The sequence below is a fragment of the Malaclemys terrapin genome, chromosome 4 (assembly GCF_027887155.1).
Source record: "Malaclemys terrapin pileata isolate rMalTer1 chromosome 4, rMalTer1.hap1, whole genome shotgun sequence".
Lineage (NCBI taxonomy): Eukaryota > Metazoa > Chordata > Testudines > Emydidae > Malaclemys > Malaclemys terrapin.
In genome coordinates, this window is record NC_071508.1 from 110,080,269 (window position 1) to 110,107,843 (window position 27,575).

The following is a 27,575-nucleotide window of genomic DNA, read 5'->3' on the forward strand; positions in this document are numbered from 1 at the left end:
TCAGTTTTTAATGCTTTATTCATTGATTAAAAGAATATACATTTAACATAAACCATACAACATCAGTCATCAGTTCAAACATTCAGCTGGTTTCCTTACATTTTCTGTCAGGAGTTTTTTAGTCTGATCACATTTATAAGATAAAATCTCACCACATCTGGCATATACACACACACTGTGCCAGTGGATTCACTCTACTGATGTACATATAAAATCCGCATGGTATGTGCTCACTGGAGACAAAACAGCGCACACCTGTCAAAAGGTCATTTTAATATAAGATGGTAAAACCATTTGTAAAACACATATAAACTTTTTCCATAAATAGAATCATATCTGGACATCTGTTGCATAAATTGTGTTTTCCAAAGCTTACAATATAGCAGCCAGGTCTCAGCACTGCTGGGCACCCACGTTGGCCACTTACTTTAATTATTGCAGACTGTCCTTTAACATTAAATGCACAACATTCGTACCACTTAAAACTGGGGTCAGGTGGAAGTCTCACAGAGACCACGTCTGTACCGCGGTTGCCCTGAAACAGTTAAATCGGCTTTTAAAGCCTCTCAGATATAACAAGATTTTAAAACATACTTCATGGAATGTTCTTCATGCATCATAGCAGCTCATACCTGTGATAGAACAAGCTTTGTATTTATTTCCTTTCCTTCCTTTACATTCACTATTCACAGTGAAACAGGTGCATGTTTGTTTAAGAGTTCTGAGGTTGCTGACTGAGCCACAGCACAGCTGTGTACCACAGGTCGAAATTCGACCTTATATATTACAATCTAGCAGTATCTGGCAGACCAACAATTGGCCTGCCCCTGCCAGCATGTGGGCACTTCATTTTTAATCTATTCTTTGGCAGCTGACACAGGCGCTGACAGAGAAAGTCCAGTGACTTGGTTGCTAGGGATTTCACGACTAATGTTTGTTTGCAAGAACGTACATTTAAATTTATAGCTTCATTGTTATGGTTTTACCCCATCGGAATGTGTAAACTTCTATTTCCTTTTAAATCTGGGCCCAAAGCTAACTCGTATGGAGAAACTGACAGATCATGAGAATAAGAAGCTATGACGAATTTACGAAGGATAAGAAATCCTACAATTTATAGTCTAAGAGCTCGCAAATTCAGGTGAGTAACTGAAAAAAGCTACACAGTGCTACAGACCACTGCTTAATAAATGAGAAAAAATTTAGAGTAGTAGTAGTAATTCATGCTTCAGAAACTGCATGTGAAATTAAAGTGGAAGTTTACAGTGAACTGGCATTGGGTAGTCTTCTCTTTCTTCTATTTTTTAAAGCCTAATAAGTAGCATACTACCAGATTATATGACAATGATTGCATACAAATCCACTGGGCTATGGATATTTAAAAACTGGCTCCTGAGCACTAAACTCCGACATAATAGTAAAATAACAGAAGATGCAGTTACTCAGTAAAAAAATATATAGTTAGCCGGCAACCTCAGACAACCTTCGGCTGTATCTCTATAAGGTTTGGTAGACAAGTCCATTAACCGTGAAAGCCCTAAACGTTGCCACTTTCAGCTTCTAAACCAATACCCGACTACGTTCTTTGATCAAGAAGTAGAATACACATATATAATTCTATATATCTAATACTGATTAAACACAGCACAAAAGGGGTTAATTCACACTACTGAAAAACATAATAGGATCCTACTTGCATATGTAACCACAGGAATTGTAAATAAAAAAAAAGAGCTAAATGCCTTCACTGAAGCTTTGCATCTCTCTATAAAAATGACGAGTTGGCTCGGTGAAGACACTGAGTAATTCTAGGTCCATGACTGCATGCCAAGGTCGACCCAATCCAAGGGATACCTGCTCAATGAGGTTATGTACTGGATCCACATCCTGATCAGCCAGTTCACCTTGGTCGAAATCAATGCTTTCTTCTGTGACTTCAAGCACTTTCAAATCAGAACCACGAAGACGAGCGATTGCAATGAGGTTATGGGCCCACACTGTGTAACCTGGGAGGGTGGGGGGAAAAAAGCTGTCACTTCATTGCAGAACTGCTTTATTAAAGTGTTTAAAACTTGAGAACCCTGACTAGAATGTCTTTTCCCCAACTGATTTTGCCCCTTTTCCATTTGGCAACCTTTTTTTCTGCATTTCTTAAAAGTTACAAGCCATAAGGCTCAAATTTATTCTTATCAAGAGAGGAAAAAAAAATTCAAAACATTGTAAGTAGTTCTTCCTCCCGTCAAACTTTGTTGGATCTGCCCCCTCCCCCTATAAAGAATGGACTCTGGGACAAACCAAATATTTTAGACCTAAATTACTTGACAGTTTATAGGTGTCATGTGCAAGGAAGAGTGCATGATTAATCATCTTAAGTGAAAGTATAGGTGTAAGAACTGCATTAAAACTGTGTTTGTAGTACAGAGGAATTCTGAAGAGGTTTGATTTTGCTGTGTTACAGTTAGACCTATTTTCAATTACCAGATTCCATTTTCGCAGTGATTGTGATCTTTCCTCACAGATCATGGCACATTTCATGAAAGTCAAGTCCCTTTAATGCTGAAAACTTTTTCACTCAATTGCAAAATTATCTTAATTTTATAATTATCATATTTAATTTCAGTTGTCTTTGCTACCTATTAGAAGTTCATATTTTATTTCCCCCAGAAAGTGAAGAAAAAGGCAAATTATATTCTCAATTACTTGCGAACTTGCTTTCTGTAGGTTGGCTGAGAAAACATTCTGGGTTCCTCCTACCTCACTGATACCACTAAGCACAATTTTCTTCTTCTTTAGGGTGCCCTCCCCTTTGCTTCTCCAGTTTCTTCCTTCTAGTATGAAGTAGCTATAAGCTTACTCTTCTTCCCACCTAAGATGCAAATTCTCTTGTTGAAGTCTGGACTTGGAAAGCCCAGTCAAGCGGATGAAACTAGTGTCTCATCCAAGCCACAGAAAGTTATCTGGTAAAAACAAACAGGTTTGACTCTCTCGGGAATGGTCTTCAATGTAGATTAGTGGATTCTGTATAGCAGGCAACCTATGAGAAAACATCTCAATGGGGAGGAGAGAAGACAGTGGAGGCTGAATTAAATGAGCGAGTATGATGAAGAAAGGGGAATGAGAATCTTTCACCTGCTGCACCTGAAGCTTCCCACAGAAGCACTGCTCAAAGCACTCCGCAGTACAGGGCATATGCAGATGCTGATATGATCAGTGGTAATGCCTAATGAAAGAGCAAAGAACTCCAAGAGGCGACTTTGTAATGTTCACTCACTGATGCTTCCCCTGTCTAGTACAGTGGGCTGGAAGTCTCAATGTACAAGGAACATCAGGAGGCCTAGAAGGCTGTAGGATACCAAACCCAATCAAGAACTCCACTTTTAGGTACTACTTTCCCGAAGAATCTTGAATGAGCTTAGCCAGTCCACTATATAATTCAGAATGAATAGGTCCTTACTGAGAGAAGGAACAAGAACACTCACAAGAACAAAGGAGGCAGCCAAACAAGGGTGATTCAGGTACATGATTTGGAGGAACGCTATTCCCTGGATTAGCCTTCTGAATACTAAGGCGGCTATCATGACCCCTATAGCTTTTCATGTTAACTTCTGGAAGGAATGACTATCCTTCTGGTAAGATTTTAGGAGCCAGAAAGGACCCCAATCCAACCAAACACTTCACAAGGGGGGGCTTGTAGAGATCCCTTACATCATGAAATCTTGAAGCATCTCTTCCCCAAAGTCTAAGGCTGCCTCAGGGAGTGCCTTTGCCCCACAGGGAAGATTCTCCCTCCTTTTCATGCAAGCTAGGTGGGCTTGCTTTTCAGCCCCAGAGACTGCCTCGGTACTTCCTCACTCTTATTGCTTCAGGAAGATTCACTCTAAGGTAGGTAGCAGATGTTTCTCTGTAAAGCAGAGAAAAATCTTAAGGCCCCAGTGAGAAAGCACTTTTGCATGAGGCACTAGTGAGGTAGATTTCTTTTAGCCTTACCTGATCTAGTGACAAACAGCCAGTCAGACAGATGCAGATCAAGTAAATCCTAGTAACTGACTAGTTACCATTCTCTGAGCTGTCACAGCTAAGCTACAGAATAGTTCATTCTGGCTCGAAGGCCGTTTGCAGCCTTTTTGGGGGGAAAGGGTATCAGATAGAAGGGGATTAAATTGTTAGTGGGTGGCACTAAAACCTGGTGTTTGGTTTTTGTTTTAAAAAAACAAATTGCTGTGTTGAGCTTAAAAGGTTTTTTTTTGGGGGGGTAATTGTTACATACAAGTACTTAGACAAATTGCAAGAGGAGGGGACAGGTATAAATAGATTTCATTAACTTCTTCTGAGAGTACAGGGAATGGATACAAGAGAAAATTCTCTTCTTCTGCCTCTCCTCTAGCTGCTACAACATTAGATGTAGTTATCAACAAGTCAGACTCCCTTAAAAATTGTCTCAATGTTAACTTTAGAAGTGGGTTTTTTTGTTTTTTGTTTTTTTTACTGCCAATCAGGACCTAACAGGATAGAACTTGTGATTTCTGAATTGTAAAAAAGTTTAGAAGCTGTCCTGTTTATAAGAACAGTAAAAACAATGCTTCCTTAAAAAGCAGTAGAAATTATGGAGAACAGAGCATCCAATATGAATATTTTAGCCTTTTCTGAAAAACCTAAAATTGATTCTTAAGATAAAGTGCTGCATTTGGAACCTGTTACAGCAAAAATGCAGTGTTATCTTAAAATATTTAAGAACTTGGAAGTGAACATAGAACTTAGATGTTATTTTTATTCCAGCTGACAAAATAAACTTCCAGGCAGCCTGGTAGCATAAGGAAGAAAAAGAGCATATTTTCCCAATTTAGGCAAGTTACGAGAAGCACAACTGAAAGTATTTCATCTTGAGATCTGATTTTACCTATTTGGGCATCTGTCTTTTCTCCCACTTAATAGACAATAAGAAGTTACACTAAGTTACTGTCTTTTAAACAGTATAAAAAGATCTGACAATTATGTAATTTCCAATTCTCTGCTTAATAAAGCATATTAAAATTTTGCTTTTCTATTGCTTTTCCTGAATGTTTGCTGGATAGACATGTGACAACACTGTACATTTCTGATGTTGGATTTGTTAGCTTCTAAATTTACACAGCTGTTTGTTTATATTTTATATTAGATGTGTCTTGGAGGATTTCTGAACTCCCCCCCCCCCGAATTGTGAGCAAAGTTTTTGGGATAATAACTGCATCAAATCAATAACAATTTGGCTAAATTTTAAATGTTAGGTGGCTAAAGCGAGGCACCCAAATCACATTCAGTCACTTAGGGCACAACTATACTATACAGCGGCGCAGCTGTAAGCTCTCTAATATCGCCACTCTAAACCGATGGAAGAGAGCTCTCCCATTGGCTTAACTACTCAAGCCCCTGCAAGCAGCAGTAGCTATGTTGGCAGGAGAAGCTCTCCCACCGACACAACGCTACACAGGTGCTTATGTTGGTGCAACTTAAGTCGCTCCTGGGGGTGATTTATTCACACCCCTCAGCGACCTAATTTATACTGACATAAGCTGTAGAGTAGACATAGCCTCAGATGTGCTGGTTGCGTAGAGTTAGAACTGACATTTGACTCTAGGAAACTTATAGTGATTATAAAGAAAATCAAAGAATTTAATCTTCCGTATCTGATTTCCAATGGAAAAGAATTAAAGTTTATCATCTGAAGACTCTTTCTTGCAAGTATCTGACTCCCCCCCACTTTGGGGAAAACAGTGGCGTTTGAACCCATGCCCTTTGGTGCTAAAAACATGACCCTCTGCCACTTGAGCTAAAGCAAGCTGTTTGAAGGAGCAGCAGGGGTCCACGCCTATAGAGCAGATCACAGGATTGAGGCCGAAGTCCCTTATCTATAAGCACCAGCAGACTCAAACCTCCTGTGGCTGGTCCACATAAGATATGAAGAGCCACACTACTAGTGTTACATTAGTATTTCATTTCCCTGTATTTGTTAATTGAATATTACCTACTTTTGTCTGCTGTAGGTCACTAGTTGAAGTCAGATAATACATAAGAGTAAGTCCCTCTCTCTCTGAGCCTAAGTTCAGAATGGATTAGAGGTTTACAGTAATAAAATATTAGTACAATTTATGACTGTATGGTGTATGGTGGCATTTGGCCAGGCACTCACCTAAAACTATTTCAGGGGATGAGAAATGCAGTTTATGCTTCTCTCCCTCCTGCAAATAGATCAAACTGAGAGAATATATTCCAAACTTTGTCAGCCAACACTTCAGGCTGTTAGCTGGTGCTAGATCCTCACTAGATTGGTAATACACATCTCTTCACCCTAGCTTCATTGTGGGCCATACATGTTTACAACCAGGAAGTAAGATCACATAACACCTCACTGGAAAATGAACTAATAGTAAGCAGCAAACATTTCCAATTCTCATATCCACAAGCATAGATACTCTCTGGATAATACATAGTTTAATGTAATAAAGATCCTCCACACACTCAAAATAAGCTCTCTCGAGCATAGAATATTATATACCACCTTTTTTTTGGACCCTTAGAAGAAAAATTCTCACTCACCCTCATTTACACAAGCAACCTAGTAAACTCCAAGTGAGAGCAGAGTTGCATAGGTAAATTTGTTTACAATCAGTAACTTACTAGTTACGTGATTTGTTATGCAATAACTAACTATAGTATGTGGAATGACTTTACACTTTCAAGTTTGATGGTATGAGAATGCGTTTTTTCCAATACCTTTATAAAACAGCTTCTACAATTAACATCTCCTGCAGGATTTTTTAGGGCAGTAACTAATGTTATTAATACAAAGTGTATGATTGTGATTTTTAGAAAAAAGACTAAAGCATAAAAAAAAAGTCAAAGTCACTTACTATGTTTGGGCATAGAATTACCTACCATGAACTGCTAGGAGAGAGAGCCTTGTGCACCTCCACGCTAACAAAACCAGTGGATCTTCATTACGGTTGTCACTAAGATCTGGGAAACCAGACATATCTATCACATCATTCATTAATATAAAATGAGTGAGAAACTTGTCATACTGCCTGGATATGAGGTCAACAACAGCCCCTGAAACACAAGTGATGTAGCTGTCAAAGTGAATCCTCTCTAGTGGGATACTGGGCTTAAGAATTCTTAGCATGTCATCATTCTTGATATCAAAAGCCATAATATAGACCCGAAGATTAGTGCTGTTGCGTGTCAGTGCCTTCCAATTCTCATCTTCTGGCATGTTTTCCAAGGACTTGTGCATTATGGAAATTTTGTGGACCAGAAGAGAGAGTCGATGCAAAGGCACATGGTTACTATCAGCCAGGACTCTTGCCATTTCAGCTGTAAAATCACAGAAATCCAAGGCGAGTGAGCGCAGATTCACAAAGCGCTCCAATTCAACTGCAGTGATAAGAGTGGTATTACCAGGGATGTGGTTGTCCAGCAAACTCAGGTGTTCCATGGTGTTGGCAATGGGGTTTGACAAAGATGACAATGATGTGGGAGTGACTATTTGCAGCATAAACCCACAAGACAGCCACTTCAATTGCCTGCTATTGCCCAATATTTCTTCAAATAGCTGTTGTATTCTGCAAGAAAAACATAAGCAACAATGACCCCATTAAATAGGGCTCAATGTGATAATACAACTGCATAGCATTCTATATTTATTCAAGAAAGACTCTTCTCTTCCAGTTAGGATGCGATTCTGTAGCTGTGCTATGTGAAGACCTCCTTGAGTAGTCAGTGAAAGTTCTGTATGTACGGCACCTGCAAAATCAGGCTCTAAACTACTTTAACTTCTACCAAAGTCAAATGATGCCACAATTGTGATTTATCTTGGGAAGGGAATATATGTATTGATTGCTCTTGTGGAAAATGTTGCCCTTTGAAAGTAAGTATCCCATATTTCTCAGCGCCAAACTTTTTTAAAACAAAAGTTTAAGGGAATCCATTCAGCCATTTTGGGGTTATACAGATATGAGTAACTACTACTTTAAAAAGCCTCTGATGCTTCATGCTCTGACACCTCTAATGCAGTCCCTGCCCCACCCAGCCCAACAGCAAGCTTGGTATGTACAGTATATAGCCCTAAAAGCACATTAATGCTTTTTGCCAGATTTGGAGAAATTTGGTTTTGAAATATTTGAAACTGGTTAGCTGACCACATTCATTACACCTCTCTCAAGTGCATATAATAGTGTGGTTCTTAAAATATTTTCATGTGTGCATACTGGATCATTCCTACAATTACCAGCAATTATAAGAGTTTAAGTTGGGATGAGCATGATTTGGGCCCGGCAATATTTTAAAATTAGATATCCGAGTATCAGATTTATGTGCCTTTTTGGAGAAAAAAAGAGTGGCCCACACTCACCACACAGGAGGAGTATCCTGCATCTATCCTGACCATCTGTCCCATCCCTGTAACATTTTATGAACAGATCTTTAAGTTATATATTCAGTTCACATACCATACCTAAGAGAGGAAGGAATTTGATTTGAATGTACAATTGTGAATCACACAACTTCAGCAGTGTAGCTAAATGCTCTGGACTAGCTCTAAATAAATTCTTTGATCACGTCCCCCACAGCTGCTAAAATCCAGCTGGATTTTTCTCTTCCTCACCACTGACAAATGCTCTTCTGAGCACACAGTCACAGTATGTGTTCTAATATACATGCATATACACCTTCATGTGCAATCTATAGCACTTGTCACTTAAGAAGGAAAAATATAGTATTTGCAACAGGGGAGCTTGGTCAGGTTAAATATGTTCCTGTTTAAAGGCATCAAGGAATGCAATGCAAAGATCTGTAACACAAAGATAATCATGCCAAAAATCAAGTGGTTCTGAGCTAAATTTCTACAGAGTATACACTGTGTATACAAACAAGCACACAGGCAGTAAAGAACATTATGTAAAGGGCATCTAATCTCAGAAGAAAATTAAAAATAAAAAAATTGCCTATGTGCATGTATATCTTTAATAAGGGCTAAAATGGTAAGCTCATCATATCTTGCAATATTGTATATAGTAATTAATACACATCTAATATTTTAAATTAATTTTATAAGTCTTCCTTCTGCAATAATTATGAACAGTAAATTTGAAATGTGTGCATGTTCAATGTGGTATTACTGTATATGCCTAAAAGTTTTCTTGTACAGTTCTCTCAATTTGATGCCTAATAATTTAAGTTGCGCTTCTCTAATGACTAGATGTATGTTTAATCTTAAAACAACATAGTATTTTAAACTATTTGAGCATTTTGCTTTTGATTACTGTAAACTGTATTGGATTAACCACAATTGCACAGTTGTAGCTTCTAATACTGTTCTGTACTAGAAGTAAGCTTCCAATTAAAGCAGGGATGCTGAACATTTAGAAACTCAAGTGTACAGCAGTTTTCCGTGGTAATAGTACACAAATCCCTGAATTTAAGCCTAATTAGATTCTGGCCGCAAGACTAGCCATCCATATGTCCGCCAAAAACTATACAGCCACTTCATCTACATTTTTCTAGCTATCTAATGTTGAGCCAACCCTTCTAGTCCCACCCACCCTATTTTAACCTAACTACGTCTCAAATATTTAAACAACTCAACTGAGGGTATTTTATGTTAAATAATAACCATATATTGGGCTAATAAAAATGAGGCCCAATAGGAAGCACAATGAAGTTATCATCCAACTACACTGCCATTCATTTTAACAGTGCACTTCCAGGAAGTCCTTTAACTGAATATGGCACCTCTAAACTTGGAGAGCACATGAATTTAACAGTTCAAGCTATGTTCTACAAGTTTAACTACATAGGTACCAATTTCTATTAATTTTGTCATCTTATTTTCAGACTATGTTTTAATTTCAATTGTCTACACTTTTCTGATGAATAAGCCCTACTTCTATCTTAATACATAGTCTCAGAACAATAGTAACTAAATGTTTCTGAAAGTTGTTCAATAATTTACACAAGATAGTGAGTTAGCAGTCAGTCCAGTTTTCTATGGCTACCAGTCCATTGAAAAGCCACCCACAATTAGCACTAAGTGGCATCCTTGTTGAGAGTGTCAGAAGAAAAGCCAAAGACTGAATAGACCGAGACTGAACCCATATTTTCACCCCGTTGAAAATGGTACGGAGTCAGGATTGAGTCACACTGGTAGGACTATGCAGGATGCAAATACAATACTGCTGTCCATACTGTTTCTGTTTATTGGATAATGCAGTGTCAATCCAGCATCATTCATAAGCACTAAATTCACTTATTTAAAATGGCTCAATTGGTATTTTTAGAAAAATTAAGATTAATTAACAACTGTTAGATGACAAAGTAACATCTCAGGCATAAGAGTTTTAAAATAGTTACATTTAATTCAATGGTGGAACATATTTTCTGTAACTGCACAATGTACTGCATTTACATGATGTATTGAACTTCCCCATAGCAATGGTTAAATAAAATGTATTTGTAAAGAGAAAAGTAGTATAGTTACATTTAAAACAGTGAACTGCAAATATAGAGCATAAAAAAAAAAACCTATGTGCACTATAGAACCGTGCTACATTCAACAAATCATCATAGTAGGAAGAGCACTAAGCATATTATTAAGAAACAACCACCACCACAACCAGAGTAAAAGCTTTTACTCTGATATCTATAAATTGTGCCTTGGTACCGCAATACAGTATGAATGTCACATAATATTTCCCATTGATCTCAATTTCTGCATTACATAAGCACAACAGGGTAACAGACACAGTAGGAAATACATATCTGAATTTCCACCACGTTGTAAATTAAAGTCAGGACCTACGCATTAGAGAGTTCAATGTTCATGTACATATTAATCCATCTGTGGATATCTATGATAGTTCCAGAGCTACTTCAGCTGTAAGCACATGGAAGAGGAAAGGGTACCCATTCCCCTCCTAGAATATTGGGATAAGCAGATTTCCCCCCCCCCACCTCACCCCCCCGGCAATGTAGATTAAAACTATGGCACTCAAGGCTTGTCTACATTGGCAAGTTTTACAGTTATACCAGCAAAACCCACTGTGTGGACATTAGTTCCAGAATAAGAATGGCTTTTTCAGTTTAGTTTACACACTTCCAAAAAAGCATAAAAATTCTAATCCTCCCAAGCCTGCTTGTGGACTGACATCGATTTTAGTATACACACAAGCTGACAAAAATATATTTCTATCGATCATAAAAATGTACAGATAGGCAAAGAAAGAAAAATGCTACTTGAGAACACACAGGTTGATTTAAGCATATTTACTTTGTAGATTTTGACATGTCATGTTGACAATTTGTATTTTAACAGTTATAAAGTTTTAACTTTTTCAATCTCAATGTCTACTGTCATTAAACAATTATTGTCTGAACCCCACCCCCCACAATTTCCCACAATTGTGAAAATTTAAATAGATTAAGATAAAAAAAATCAACGTTTACTTTTTAAGCTATCTGGCAACACTAAAAAAAAAAAAAAAAAAGAAAAAAAAAGAAAAAGCCACTGATTCTGCAAAAAGTTTCCACATTGTTTAAGTTCACCCCTTAGCTTATACCAATATAGCTTTCCTATATGGATGGACATGCCGTGGGAATTATTCTGCAAATAAGTAATTCTCATTTTAAACAGGCATGGAGTCTTATGATAAATCCTTACTTGGAGTTCACTCACGACCTTATTCAAAGTCACTTGTTCCCTAAAATTCATTTTTCTTGTATGTGTGTGTTTAATTTGTCAGGTGACTTCAATTCCTAGTGCAGGTTTCCACTCAGTCTCAGAACAGCAACAGTACATACAGTGCCAATGAAACCCTGCTCCTCTCTCCCTGGCCCCAATACCACTGCATTCTGTTTTAGAGTCATCACTTGGCAAGAGTGAAAGTATTGTGTCTTCAAGCATTGTCTGCAGAGACTACCAAAAATGTGACAACTGAAGATGGTTTGTGACACAGACGCTAGGAGCTTAACCAAGATCAACTCTTCTCATATATGTCACCCAATGACCATCAGATAACACAAAAACGGAAACCAGATGAAATCTCACTACCACGCTGGAGCTTTTTCAACCTAATATCCTGCATTCTCATTATCAGTTCTTTGAACCAGCATGATATTTTTGCTAGTGTGTACAGAAGAACTTACTGCTTAATCTTTTTGCCATCTGGATCCACCTTGCCGAGGTATGTATTCGATATACTTCCATGTTGCTGCAGAATGCTTATATCCCCAAAAAGACTTAACTTCTGGAGGTTCCTATAAAAATAGGTTTTGTTAGTTTGCACATGAAGGTAAGGCAACAGTGTGGAAATGTTAAGGACAATTCTTGAACACAGGTAGCAAGGGCACACTTATGCACAGGCGGTATCATCCAGGCTGGAAAGAGTTGCACTGTCTATAAGTTTGGGACAACACACAACTTCCAAATAAACTAAAAGCTTAGAGGAGCTTTTCAGGGGGAGCATCTTAAAACGCCAAAATCAAGAGCAGAAGCAAGAAGTCTGATCAGTTTTGAGTCACCCTACTGTAATAGTCTGAATATGTATCTAGTTGTCTAGCAGAATGTTATCAGGAATACTCCTTGTGACATCTAAGTGCATGTTATCCACTTTCATCCTTACAAATTTATTTAAAATCCCATCAGTGACACTGTATACATATCTGCTTTTCATTATATGAAAGCTGCACTTAATGCTGAACACCTAGAACTCTAAGGCTATGTCTGAACTACGGCAGCACAGACAGTGCTGCAGCATTGTAGTATAGACATTTACTTCAGCAATGGAAGGAGGTCTTCTGTCACCATAGTTAATCCACCTCTCTGAGGCAATAGCTAGGTTGAAGGAAGAATTCTGGGGCTTAACTACATCTCTTGGATATGAAATCCCCCCCCCCATTCTCTCCCCCCGACACAACGTAGCTAGGTCCACCTAGGTTTTAGGCGTAGACCAGGCCAAAGATAGTTATGAAGAAAGTCTGAAGAAAATCAGCATTTAATTTACATTGTATCAGACAGCAGATCGTTTTTGTAACATGCTTCATCCAGTGGCCCATCATTCACATTATGCTTTAAAGAGACATCCAAGATTATGATGTCTAACTATATTTTGGGCTATCAATAAATGACAGTTAACTCAATTAACGAAAACAAATTAACTAGATTAAAAAAAGCTCACGATTACAGTTTTAATCTAACGGTTAAACAGAATACCAATGTCAATGTATTATACTGTAGAACCTCAAGAGTTACGAACAGCTCAGGAATGGAGGTTGTTCATAACTAAGGCTATGATTTAATCATGGGTATTTTTAGTAAAAGTCACGAACAGCTCATAGGCAAGAAACAAAAAGTCACGGCCCGTGACCTGTCCATGACTTATACCATAAACCCCACTGATTGAATCTTACGGGAAGGGGAAGGGAGCCCCAGGCTCCAGAGCAGCGGCCGATGCGGCTGGTGCCGGGGCCATTCCTGCAGCAGCTGGCTGAGGGGCCGCCCAAGTGGCTGATGTGGCTGTCCCCAGGGCCTCCTGAGCAACTCACTCCAGGGTCAGCTGCTTGGGCGGCTCTGGGGTCAGCCACACTGACCACTGCAGAAGTCACAGAAAGTCACTATTCATAACTCTGAAATGTTTGTAACTTTGAACACCACGTCATGTTTGTTCTTTCAAAAGTTCACAACTGAACACTGACTTAACACAGCTTTGAAACTTTACTAGGCAGAAGAAAAATGCTGTTTTTAACTGTCTTAATTTAAATGAAAGAAGCACAGAAAGTTTCCTTACTTTACTAAAAAAAGGGAAAGTTTTAAGAGTTTGACAGTTTCTGATCAACACAGTTCTGTACTGTATTTGCTTTTTGGGGGGAGGACGGGGGGGGGGGAGGGGGAGAGAAGAAAAGGTCTCTGCTGCTGCCTTATTGCATACTTCCGGTTCCAAATGAGGTATGTTCGTAACACTGAGGTTCTACTATAAATATTTTTGGATTTTTTTCCTACATTTTCATATATATTGACTAATTACAACAGAATACGAAGTGTACAATGCTCACTTTATAATATTGTTGATTACAAATATTTGCACTGTTGTAGCCTGCATAGTAAGGTATTTTCATGCCAGGTATGTTAAACAATCATATGCCTCTTCATGATTTGACCACCATACCAGAGAAAATGCTTCCATGCTGATGATACTCTTAAAAAAAAAAAAAAAAAAAAAAAAAAAATGCATTAATTAAATTTGTGACTGAACTCCTTGGGGGAGAATTGTATGCCTCCTGCTCCTTGGTTTTGCCATAGATTTCATGTTATAGCAGTCTTGGATGATGACCCAGCATATATTGTAGATTTAAGAACACTTTCACTGCAGATCTGACAATACGCAAAGAAGGTACCAATATGAGATTTCTGAAAATAGGTGTTGTCAAAAGTCTTAAAAGAGCAACACTCCGATGCGGAAACTACAGAATCCGAAACACCAAAAAGAAAATCAACCTTCTCTTGGTGGCATCTGACTCAGATGATGAAATGAAGGTCCTTTAGTCCACACTGCTTTGGATTGTTATCAAGCAGAACCCATCTGTTCTCACTTTCAAGTTGACATTGTAAATAAGAAACAGGCAGAATTAGCTGTAATGTAAACTTGTTTGTCTTGGCGATTGGCTGAACAAGAAGTAGGACTAGGTGGACTTGTAGGCTCTAAAGTTTTACATTGTTTTGTTTCTGAGAGCAGTTATGTAAAAAATAATTCTACATCTGTAAGTCGCACTTTCACGATAAAGAGATTGCACTAATACTTGTAGGAGGTGAACTGAAAAATACTATTTCTTTTATCTTTTTACCGTGCAAATATTTGTAATAAAAATATAAAGCAAGCACTGTACACTTCGTATTCTGTGTAATTGAAATCAATGCATTTCAAAATGTAGAAAAACATCCAAAAATATTTATAATAAATTGAAATTGGTATTCTATTATTTAACAGTGCAATTAAAACTGAATAATCATGACTTTTTAAAATCTTGCAATTAATTGCGATATTTTAAAAATATAACAGCCCTAATAAAAATATACATAAATATATAAATTCATTCATGTTAAGCATGTGTGAGCACATTGGTCAGTTTCACTTTCCCCTATACAGACAATTTCTCCCACTTGTGCGCCCCCTGCCCTCCAACTATCAGTGAGGGAAAGACATTAAAAACATGATGGTAAAACCACAAAAGCAAGTATAGGAGGCTCCAATGCAGGTGTGCCACCTGACATACTTTTAACACGCATGTCATTTTTCAAAAGTTAACAGGATTCCTTTAAATATTTACATATTCAATAGGTATAATTTATTCCTAGGACTCTAAAAACATGTTATTTTGGTAGTGTAACATTCCAGGAATCCTGGTGAAAATTTGGAGGATTGCAAGAGTTCAAACCATCTGTTTATTTTGGTCACTATAATTTAATCTATAGTTTACATAGAAGAATGTACAAAATTAACTCTTATTCCTGCTGTTTTACAGGTAACATGTTGCTACTTCATCACCACAGCAATTCCTAGAGGCAGCACGATCAGTGCCAGCGTAGACATGAAGAACCATGAGGCTTTAGTACTGTGCTGGTGCATCATCTCCCACATGTAATTCTGATATGTATAAAAAATTAGAACAGTTGCATTGGTCCAATGTGTGGCGTGAGGAAGAAAGGGTTGATTGCAGAAAGTTGTAAATAATATGGCCATGAACAATCCTAGACAAAGGCACATTCTCAGACCCTTTTTTCAATCATTTAATGCTCCTACTGGCACCATCAAATGTGATGAGGAGCAGCACAACTCCCTTATGCATGCTTCAACGAAAAGTCACCACATCTCCAGGACTTAAAACTTTACAGGTGCTACATCCAAAAATCTGTTCACAAGTTTACTATGTGAATATCAGCAACACTAGAGCCCATGCTCCAGCGCCAGGGAACCTTCCCTGGGCTCTTCACTGCACTTTACTAGAAGATGACTAAATCTTCATAAGATATTTCACTTGTAGTGGAAACAAGGATACATAGAGGAGATGTCTCACTTCCCTAATTTTTAGGTCCAATCTATCACCCTTTATAATCACTGTGCACTAGCACTACTAGAAATCTCTTGTTTAGTTTGCAATCTGTCATCACTTCCTACTCTGATTTCCTGACAGCTGTCTCCTATAGTTGTATCTGCTATCTATTTCCTCTCCTAAGTGAATGAGGGACTTACTAGCAAGGCCTCAAATACTTCACAGCAAGCTACACCTAAATACTTCAACAACGTTCCTATATATACAGCTTTGGAAGTTTTAATTAAAATATAAAAATGAGTATGATCAGTAGAGTAGCCCAAGTTATTTGATATTCTATTTTATGCGAACTATTCTCATTTTCAATGTAAAAATCTGAGGCATGCTGAAGATGCCTAACTACCTCAAATAAAACTGTTGGGTGAGGGGAAAGCTCAAGCTTTTGGTAGCAGAGAAGGGGAATATTTTGGGCTTTTTGCTCCTAGGAAGCAGAGAGTCAGTTTAGTATGATGAAGGAAGTAGGATGGCTGGATGTTTCTGCTAAAATGATTGGCAGCATCGTATGTAATGCTGAGAATGAAACTGTCATCTTTAGATTTCAGAACAAGTCATTGAGATGAATAAGGCAGTTCACATCTTTCAGAGCATCTGCAGACTCAGGAAGACATTACATTATTACACATAAGGGCTAGAAACTACCCTTTTAAAAGCTTTGATCTGGAAAACAGTGCTGTACAAGGGATTAATTATGCAGCCACAGAACTGCAGGGCACAGGGTCTGTTTAATAGTCAGTATCATCTCACTACTTATAGCCCACTGTTTTGCTTCAAGATTACATTAGTAGTAGTAAATTGCTGCAACACTTTGTGCTAGACACTGTACAAACAACTAGAAAGTCTCCGCCTCAAAGAGTTTACTATTTAAGTAAATAATGACAGCTATAGTGCAACTTAGTTCTGTTCTTTTGCATTTGCTAGCCACATGATCATTATCACCACCTGTAAGTTTGATCAACGCTGAACTCATATCCCCTATATATCATTAATGAAAATAGTGAAAAGAACAATACTGATCCCTATGGTGTACCATTTGTTTTTTCTGATCCCTGCTTCAGTTTTGCTATTATGATTGATTGAGAAAGGAAAAGAACAATTACTACTGAATAATTTTATTAAAGCAGCAACCAGAGGTCCCAGTTAGGATCAGTGGTGCTGTTCTATGTACTACAAACACATACAGAGACAGTCCCTGTCCCAAAGCATTTACCATTTATGATCCATGAGATTCTACTTTTAAACTATCTTATATTTCTCCAGCTACTTTAGAACTTTATCCTAACATGCCACTGCATTCTCTACTAATTTAGTAATTGCACTAGACTAGATTTGCTTGCTGTGCCCTATTTTTTTTTGCCCATTACACATTTTTCAACCAAATTTCACATAGGCCTTGTTTACACATAGCAGGATTAGAGAATTGTAAAGTTGCTCATTCATGGTCTATGGTTGCAATTCCACCATTGCTTGCTAAATGAAGTTGCCTTGCTGAAGAGTCTCAGTAAAGATGCGGCCATTCTGACTTCCTTAATATGCTGAATATTTGGCCTATTTAATAATCCTGGAGCCTCATTTAATTTAATTCATGAAATTCTTTAAGACACATTTTGCTGACATATTGGAGTTTTACTAAAATCTAGATTCTTGCTCTCCACACGGATACAGATCAGGCAGGTCACTGGATGTGCTAGGTCTTCACAGGGGAGAGAAACAAGCAACAGCCATCAACCCCTTCCTACTTTTTCTCAGAATGGCTCTGACAGGGTAAGACTACACTTGTGGATTTCAACACAGCAGAGTAAAAAAAGCAAATATTTCTCCTCCACGCCTCCCCCTCTCCCCCCAAAGCATCTTCCTGAAAAAACACCATCAGAATATCTATGCTCTTATTAAGATGACTCGTGGAAAGTTTTCCCATACCTGCTACTTACTTAGAATCTTTGTTTTAAGAGATGATCTGTTCCTGTTGCTCATTCCCCCATCAGAAGTCAATCCTCTGTGACCCTCACAATTTGTTGCGATAGATATTGTTACAAAACAGGATTTTGACTTCTGGTTAAAAATAATCAGCAGGAGTAGAACTGTTATCAGAACACCAAGATCCTTTTTAATGCCCAGGTACAATAAAAGAATGAAGAAACTCTTTTCTAAATACAGTACAAGTTTTGTATTAGCAGACTGTCATTCATAATATTAAATTTGCAGTAATTCTGGATCTGTATGCCTGTAATATCAAACACAAGATTTATAAGATGGCCCTCTGGAATGTAAGTTATTTCCAGCAGCAAGACTGTCAGTATATTTTATGTAAAAAGCAACAGAGTCCTGTGGCACCTTTAAGACTAACAGATGTATTGGAGCATAAGCTTTCGTGGGTGAATGCCCACTTCGTCGGATGCATGGAATGGAAATTTCCAGGGGCAGGTATAAATATGCTGGCAAGAATCAGTCTGGAGATAACGAGGTTAGTGCAATCAGGGAGGGTGAGGCCCTCTGCTAGCAGTTGAGGTATGAACACCAAGGGAGGAGAAACTGCTTCTGTAGTTGGCTAACCATTCACAGTCTTTGTTTAATCCTGATCTGATGGTGTCAAATTTGCAAATGAACTGAAGCTCAGCAGTTTCTCTTTGGAGTCTGGTTCTGAAGTTTTTTTGCTGTAAGATGGCTACCTTTATATCTGCTATTGTGTGGCCAGGGAAGCTGAAGTGTTCTCCTACAGGTTTTTGTATATTGCCATTCCTGATATCTGACTTGTGTCCATTTATCCTTTTAGGTAGTGACTGTCCAGTTTGGCCAATGTACATAGCAGAGGGGCACTGCTAGCACATGACAGCATATATAACATTGGTGGACGTGCAGGTTAATGAACCGGTGATGTCATAGCTGATCTGGTTAGGTCCTGTGATGGTGTTGTTGCTGTAGATATGTGGGCAAAGTTGGCATCGAGGTTTGTTGCACGGATTGGGTCCTGAGTTAGAGTTGTTATGGTGCGGTGTGTGGTTGCTAGTGAGAATATGCTTAAGGTTGGCAGGTTGTCTGTAGGCAAGGACTGGCCTGCCTCCCAAGGTCTGTGAAAGAGAGGGATCATTGTCCAGGATGGGTTGTAGATCACTGATGATGCGTTGGAGAGGTTTAAGCGGAGGTCTGTAGGTGATGGCCAGTGGAGTTCTGTTGGTTTCTTTCTTGGGCTTGTCTTGTAGCAGGAGGCTTCTGGGTACACGTCTGGCTCTGTTGATTTGTTTCCTTATGCGGGTATCGTAGTTTTGAGAATGCTTGGTGAAGATCTTGTAGGTGCTGGTCTCTGTCTGAGGAGTTGGAGCAGATGCGGTTGTACCTCAGCGGTTGGCTGTAGATGATGGATCGTGTGGTGTGTCCGTGGTGGAAGATGGAGGCATGAAGGTAGGCATAGCGGTCGGTGGGTTTTCGGTATAGGGTGGTGTTAATGTGGCCATCATTTATTTGTACTGTGGTGTTTAGGAAGTGGACCTCCCGTGTAGATTGGTCCAGGCTGAGGTTGATGGTGGGGTGGAAGCTGTTGAAATCATGGTGGAATTCTTCCAGAGTCTCCTTCCCATGGGTCCAGATGATGATGTCATCAATGTAGCATAGGTAGAGAAGGGGCGTGAGTGGACGAGAGCTGAGGAAGCGTTGTTCCAGGTCAGCCATAAAAATGTTGGCATATTGTGGGGCCATGCGGGTGCCCATAGCGGTGCCACTGGTTTGGAGGTATATATTGTCACCAAATTTGAAATAATTGTGCGTGAGGATAAAGTCACAGAGCTCAGCAACAAGTTGTGCTGTGTCATCATCAGGGATACTGTTCCTGACAGCTCGTATTCCACCTGTGTGTGGGATGTTTGTGTAGAGAGCCTCTACATCCATGGTGGCTAGGATGGTGTTTTCTGGGAGGTCACCAATGCATTGTAGTTTTCTCAGGAAATCTGTGGTGTCACGGAGATAGCTGGGAGTGCTGGTGGCGTAGGGTCTGGGTAGGGAGTCCACATATCCAGACAGTCCTTCAGTGAGAGTGCCAATGCCCGAGATGATGGGGCGTCCAGGATTTCCAGGTTTGTGGATCTTGGGTAGTAGACAGAATAACCCCGGTCGGGGCTCTAAGGATATGTTGATTTGTTCCTGTGTTATTGTAGGGAGTGTCCTGAGTAGATGGTGCAGTTTCTTAGTATATTCCTCAGTGGGATCTGAGGAAAGTGGCCTGTAGAATTTGGTATTGGAGAGTTGTCTGGCAGCCCTCTGTCCGGTAGTCAGACCTGTTCATGATGACAACAGCACCTCCTTTATCAGCCTCTTTGATGATAATGTCAGGGTTGTTTCTGAGGCTGTGGATGGCATTGCATTCTGCACGACTTAGGTTGTGAGGCAGGCGATGTTGTTTTTCCACAATTTCTGCCTGCGCACGTCGGCGGAAGCATTCTATGTATAGGGTCCAGACTGTCATTTCTACCCTCCGGAGGAGTCCATGTAGAGTTCTTCTTCCTGTGTTGTTGGTGGGAGGGTATCTGTGTATCGGTGCACTGTCCTGTGTTATCTTGAGTATATTTTATGTCATTTGTTAGCAACTGTTAGTAATAGCAATTCATTAAATCCTTCCAGTCTGTGAGAATTAGCAAAGTTCTACATAGAATTTTTTCCAAAGTTTCCCATAATCATCTGCTTTAACATCAGATTTGTTTAAGTCTTCGGCTTTGTTTTATACAGTGAATGGATAATTTAGCTAGTGGAAGAAGTGTACATCATCATCCAGTAGCCAACAGAGCATAACAATTCTTCACTATTTTTAGTTTTACATGCTGACATTTGTCTTGCCTCAGGTCCTTTGGTATACATCCTCAAAGAGCCATAGTCATCTAAAAGATTTGTTTGCACTTGGAAGTTTTTTGAAAGTTATACTGAACAGTACAGTAATGCAAAGAGTAAGTTTGATTTAGAAGACCACAATAAAGCGTGATAGTTTACTTACCAAAATTGAGGTAGTTAGCACTGTATTTTACAAAAACAAACACTTACCCCACGATGGTAAGAAATCAAAGCTGCAGATTCTCTGGTTTCATTGTCAGAATGACATCCAAGAGGCATGAAAGAACCATCTGAGTTTCAATCTTCACTCACTCCCTTTGGTGCCTTTGATATGACTGACACAGAAACTAGAACCTCTGCAACTTATTAAATGTATTTGTGGTATAGCAATGAGTAGAGCTGCTTTCCAAACAGTTGACTTGGGTTCAGTTACCCCACCAACAGAGAAATGTGGCTTTTGCCTGAAGGTATACTGGACTGAATGCACCCAATCTCGTCTGATCTCAGAAGCTGATACTTGGATGGAAGACCAAATGGGCAGGACCAAGCATACATAGATCATTCTTGACTGGTGTCTGTCCAACCTGATCTTAAAAATCCTCAATGACAGAAATACCATAGCCTCCTTTGGAAGCCTATTCCAGTACTTCAAAAGTTTTCCCTTAATATCTAACATAAATCTCCTTGCTGCAGATTAGGCTGATTACTTCTTGTCCTACCTTCAGTAGATATGGAGAACAACTGATCACCGTTATCTTTATTACAGCCCTTAACATATTTGAGGGCCTTTATCAGTTTTCTTTTCTCAAGACCAAACACACCCATTTTTTTCAACCTTTCCTCATACATCAGGTTTTCTAAATCTTAACTTTTTGTTGCGCTCCTCTTGACTCTCTCCCGTTTGTCCACATCTTTCTTAAAGTATGGCACCAAAAACTGAACACAGTACTCAAGCTGAGGCCCCACCAGTGTCAAATAGAGCAGAACAGTTATCTCCCATTGTGACGTTATTGACATAAACTGGGACCGTATAGATCATTGTTGCAACCAAGGTCCTGTGGTGGCACCCAAATCTGGTATAAAGGGGGTCAAATGGGGTGTCTAGGACAAGGTTATGGTTTACTGGTTATGATTATGCTGTCTATATGTGTGTATCAGTTTTGTAGTTGAAGTTATGAATATTGGCTCTATACTGTCTGTATGGCAAACTTATGCTATGCTTCTGGGTGACATCCCAGACAAGCTGAGATTAGCTCTGCCTAGCCTGCTTGATGGCCCATTAAGGACCATCAGCTATACAATGGACCCATTGAGAGAAGGCAGATACGCCTTGTAACTCAGCAAAGTATGCAGGGACTGGCCCATGTGACTCCAGACTCCATCTTGCTGTAATTTTCCACAGTAAGAACAAAGAGGTGATCTTACACCTGGGAAAGACTATATAAGGCTGATGCCTCATCTCCATCTTGTCTTCAATCCTGCTTCATACCTCTGGAGGAACTTTGCTACAAGCTGAAGCTTTGAACAAAGGACTGAGGACCCATCCCAGCGGGGGATGTATTCCAGAGACTTGATTTGAACCTGCAGTTTATTCCATCGCTGCTGCAAGCCTGAACCAAGAACTTTGCCATTACTGTATGTAATTGATTCCATTTAACCAATCCTAACTCTCATCTCTATCTTTTTCCTTTTACGAATAAACCTTTAGATTTTAGATTCTAAAGGATTGGCAGCAGCGTGATTTGTGGGTAATACCTGATTTGTATATTGACCTGGGTCTGGGGCTTGGTCCTTTGGGATCAGGAGAACCTTTTTTCTTTTACTGGGGTATTGGTTTTCATAACCATTTGTCCCCATAACGTGTGGCACTGGTGGTAATACTGGGAAACTGGAGTGTCTAAGGAGATTGCTTGTGAGACTTGCGGTTAGCCAGTGAGGTGAGACCGAAGTTCTCCTAGTCTGGCTGGTTTGGTTTGCCTTAGAGGTGGAAAAACCCCAGCCTTGGGCTGTAACTGCCCTATTTGAGCAACTTGTCCTGAGTTGGCATTCTCAGTTGGGTTCCGCCAGAACCACATTGTCACACCCATGTCTTATATACAACACTCTTTTTAATACACTCTGGAATTATATTAGCTTTTTTGCAACTGCATCATACTGTTGACTCACACTCAATTTGAGAGACACTATAACCTGCAGATGTATTTCCAGCAGTACTACCAAATAGACAGTTATTCTCCATTTTGTAGTTGTGCATTTGATTTCTCTCCTTCCTAACTGCAATACTTTTCACTTGTCTTTAATAAATTCATCTTGCTGATTTCAGACCAATTCTCCAATTAGTCAGGGTTGTTCTGAATTCTAATCCTGTCCTCCAAAGTGCTAGCAACTCCTCTCAGCTTGCTGTTATCTTCAAATTTTATAAGCATAATCTCTCTTCCATTATCCAAATCATTAATATATTGACTATTGCTGGACAAAGGACAGACCCCTGAGAGACTCTACTAGATACATCCCCCCCAGTCTGACAGTAAGCCATTAATAAGTATTCTGAGTACAGTTTTTCAACCAGTCTGCACCTACCTTATAGTAATTTCATTTGGACCACATTTCCCTAGCTTGCTTATGAGAATGTCACGTGGGGCTGTGTCAAAAGACTTACTAACAATCAAGATACATCATATCTACAGCTTTCCCCCATCCACTAGGCCAGTAACCCTGTCAAAGAATGATGTTAGACTGGTTTGGCATGACCATGGGTAAAAGCTAGTGATTTTCTAAAGTAAAGTACGAGAAGCAGAGTTCATTTCCTTAGCAACTCAGAACAAGAACTTGTTTGAGATTAGCTGTCTTCAGCAAATACAGATACTCTTAGGTATTTCAGGTTCTCAATTTGAATTTTTAGTGTCCAAATCACTTAAGACAATGCTATGAAGCTGTCCAGATCTTTTACATACCATATTATTTCTGATTAGTTCTAAATAGCTCTCAAGAACTATGCAGTTCATGAACAGACAAACCCACATGTGCACACAATTTGAGAACTCAAGCATTTTAGCATGAAACTCAAACATGGTCATGGGGATGGAATAAAGGAGGAGCATGTATTATGCTCTGGGTATTTATGGTGGGAAGTATCTATGCATTAGTGAAACTATAGTATAACTGGCTCTACCAGAATAAGCACAATGTTTTTCATCTCCAATTATTTACATACACCTTCCCCCTAACTCCTTTTTGGGTGACGACCCCTACAATTACAACACAGCGAAATTTCAGATTTAAGTAACTGAAATCATTAAATTTATTATTTTTAAAATACTATGACAGTGAAATTGACCAAAATGACTGCGAATTTGGTAGGGCCCTAATTATAAATACCGACCTTACAAAAAGCATCAAGTTCAGACCGTGGTGTTTGCTGTACTCTCACACCTCAGTTTGATAGATCAATATTGATACAGAAGTTTTCACTTATTGGCCGATGTATTTTCAAGTCAGCCAACAACAAGAAAGAACTAGTGAATAGTAAAGCTTGACAACAAAGAACAGGAGTACTTGTGGCACCTTAGAGATTAAAATTTATTAGAGCATAAGCTTTCGTGGACTACAGCCCACTTCCGAAGAAGTGGGCTGTAGTCCACGAAAGCTTATGCTCTAATAAGTGGGCTGTAGTCCACGAAAGCTTATGCTCTAATAAATTTGTTAGTCTCTAAGGTGCCACAAGTACGCCTGTTCTTTTTGCTGATACAGACTAACACGGCTGCTACTCTGAAACCTGACAACAAAGAGTTATAGCAGCAGACACAGATGATTGAGACAGACAGCCCTAAACCGTTGACAAGTGGAAGAATAGAGAAAAAAATGTACTAAAATATAAAGGTTAGGGTCCTCAGTTCAGAGCTGGAGCAGAACTGAGGTTTTCAGAAAGTAAGCTTTATCAGTGAGATGTCTGAGTGTTATAACATAGGAAGTGTCTCTGAACTAACTGCAGCAAAGTGGAGGAATTGAAAGGAAGATATTTGGCAGGTGAAAAGTATGTCCTCATTTAAAACCAAGGAGGGATTATATTCGTTATTCTCTAGCTACAACTCAGGAAAAAAAGCATGAAAAAACCCAAACAAAAAAGATTTCTCCCCAAAGCCATAGAAGCCCTACCATGTTTTGATTTTGTACATTCACTTTTCTGATGAACTGATTTACCGTTTGTGGAAGACTGTGATACCCAAGTTAACATTTACAGCTTTTTTAATTGTGGAATGGTGGGGAGGTAAAGTTCTTAATTTCATCTTGATCACTGGATCCCTTTCCTGCCATACCCTTGCCTAATATTGATGGGGAACCCTGAAGCATCTTAATGGGCCCTTGCTTTTCTGTCTTAGTTGTTTATATGGCTACCATTATCATAGCGAGGTAAGGAAGTACTATTATCACCATTTTACAGAGAGAACTGAGCAACAAGTAGACTAAGAATCCAACATTGTTCAGGAAGACTGTGGCAAAGTACAGAATTGTGGCAAAGCACAGAATTGAACAAAGACCTCCTAAATTCCAAGCTAGCATCTTAACCACTGAACCATCCTTCTCTTTAACATCATCTCCCAAGATCAAAGACAATTAAAGGTCACTCATCATTAACAGTTTCTCTCTGACTAAATAGAGTATTCTTTCTATTAGAGATTAAATTGTTTCAGAAATTACTATCAGGCAACTGAGCTATTATGATAGTTAATATATTTTTCAATACCAAGGTTACATCACAGCTCAGTGGTGGGAGGAACAGCTTAAATTACCAAAAGTGTAACATGTACATTAGTGTTTTCATCACAACTTATCTATTGGGTCTGTTCATGCATGAATAAAGTATGAAGACACAATTGAAATATTTTGAAAAAATGGAGTCTAGATATGCACCAGAATTCAAACTTATAGCGCTGATCCTCCCTACATTTGATTTCGATTTCTTTTTTCTTGACAAAAAGAATTCTTGTACAGCTCCAATTGTCCCTGCGTCTATCACAGGCCAGTGTAAACTGTCAGCTAATCAATTTCTACACCTTGTGTTATATTTATATTCCACAGCTAACATGATACAATGCAAAATAAGTTTAAGTTACTTTACATATTGTAACCCTAACACTGTTTGATAAATAACTCCAAAGACACTAATTTAACAAATTATTACTATATGTTTTACATATTATTTATGAAATACTCCAGAGTTTGCACGATAAGAAGTGATGGAAATTACATTTCACAGATACCAAATAAAGCTTAATTTGAGAGAGTTTCTTACGTGCTGAATTGTTAAAGCACAGTTGCTATGAATATGGAACGTGATGTGTGCATCAGCAATCAGTTTGCAGGTGCTTCACAATTTATCTTCATGAAGCATCAGCACATACAGTACGTGACCTATTCCTTATTGCGACCTCCATTGTGCCCTTTATTTTAAAATATGCACAGGTGAAATCTAATTGGTTTCCAGGATTTGCTTGAATACACTTTCGGTAAGCAGTTTTACTAAACAAACTCTTTCCCCCAACCTTCCTTTCCTGTTTACAGAGCAAGAGGTTTCTACCAACACATCCCAGGAAGGAGGCCGTGGCCGGGCGGGTGGGCTGGAGAAAGGGCCCCGCCCAGAGGGGTCCCCAAGAAAGGGGCCGGGTAGGAGGGAATCCCCCCAGCAGAGGAGGCCAGGTGGCCGGGCTAGGGAAGGGGCCGGGCTGGAGGAGATCCCCCCAGGGAATGGGTCTGGGTCCAAGCGGGCTGGAAGGAGCTGGGCCTGAGAGGTCTCCCCCCACCCCGGATGGCTAGCGCCAGGGAGCGGGCCAGGCTGGGAAGGAGAGCCCCGCAGTACCTGTTATTGCGGACGCTGTTCAACACGCACAGCACCAACTCCAGGTAGGTCCTCAGCAGGTCCAGCCAGCGGGGGCAGAGCGGGGTCTCCCCCTCGGCCGCGGCCGCCGCCCCCTCGCAGACCCCGCCGCCGCCGGGGTAGTTGTCGGCGGCGAACTGGACGCGCAACTCCCGCACGAACCAGCCGCACTTGCGCATGAGGAAGTCGAGGCGCGGGCGCTCGGCGGGGGAGACGCGGAGGCTGAGGCGCAGCCGGGGCCATAGGGCCGGGTAAAAGAGGCACTCCCGCCAGTGCGAGCAGGCGGCCGAGGCCCGCAGCCGGTCCGGGCCCGCCAGGAACGAGAAGATGTGAACCACCAGCTCGCTGGGCAGGGAGCCGGCGCCCACCGCCTCCCCGCACACCGCCATGCCTGGCGCCGGCCCGAGCCCCGCTGCTGCAGCCCCAGGCCGCGGCCTCGCCTCCGCCTCCTGCGACAAAAACAACAACATCAATGACTAGGCGGAGGGGGCGGGGGCCGGCCGAGACTCGGCTACTGCCGGGGCAAACCACTGCACCCGGCCGCGGGGGAGGATGGTGCTTACCACCGACCTCGAGGGGGTGGGGAAGAATGGATCCTACCAATTAACTCGAAGAGGGGGTTGGCACCTCGTCTAGACCCAGCTCTGCGGATTGTGGATGCTACCACTGATCTAGGAATGGGGAGGAAGGAACCTACCACCTCTCTCAGAGTGGGAAATGGACCCTACCTCTAGACTGAGCTGTGGGGGAGGAT

General features: G+C 40.1%; 1 protein-coding gene across 1 annotated transcript; it reads right to left on the bottom strand.

Annotated features, from left to right (window-relative positions):
- On the bottom strand, window positions 1-27,325 carry FBXO33 (F-box protein 33). The gene is made up of 4 exons (XM_054026269.1): window positions 26,804-27,325; window positions 12,175-12,285; window positions 6,913-7,598; window positions 1-2,006 (listed from the first exon to the last, which is right to left on the bottom strand). The coding sequence occupies exons 1-4, from the start codon at window positions 27,289-27,291 to the stop codon at window positions 1,735-1,737; spliced, it is 1,557 nt and encodes a 518-aa protein (XP_053882244.1). The 5' UTR covers window positions 27,292-27,325; the 3' UTR covers window positions 1-1,734.
- Between the last annotated feature and the right edge of the window lie 250 nt (window positions 27,326-27,575).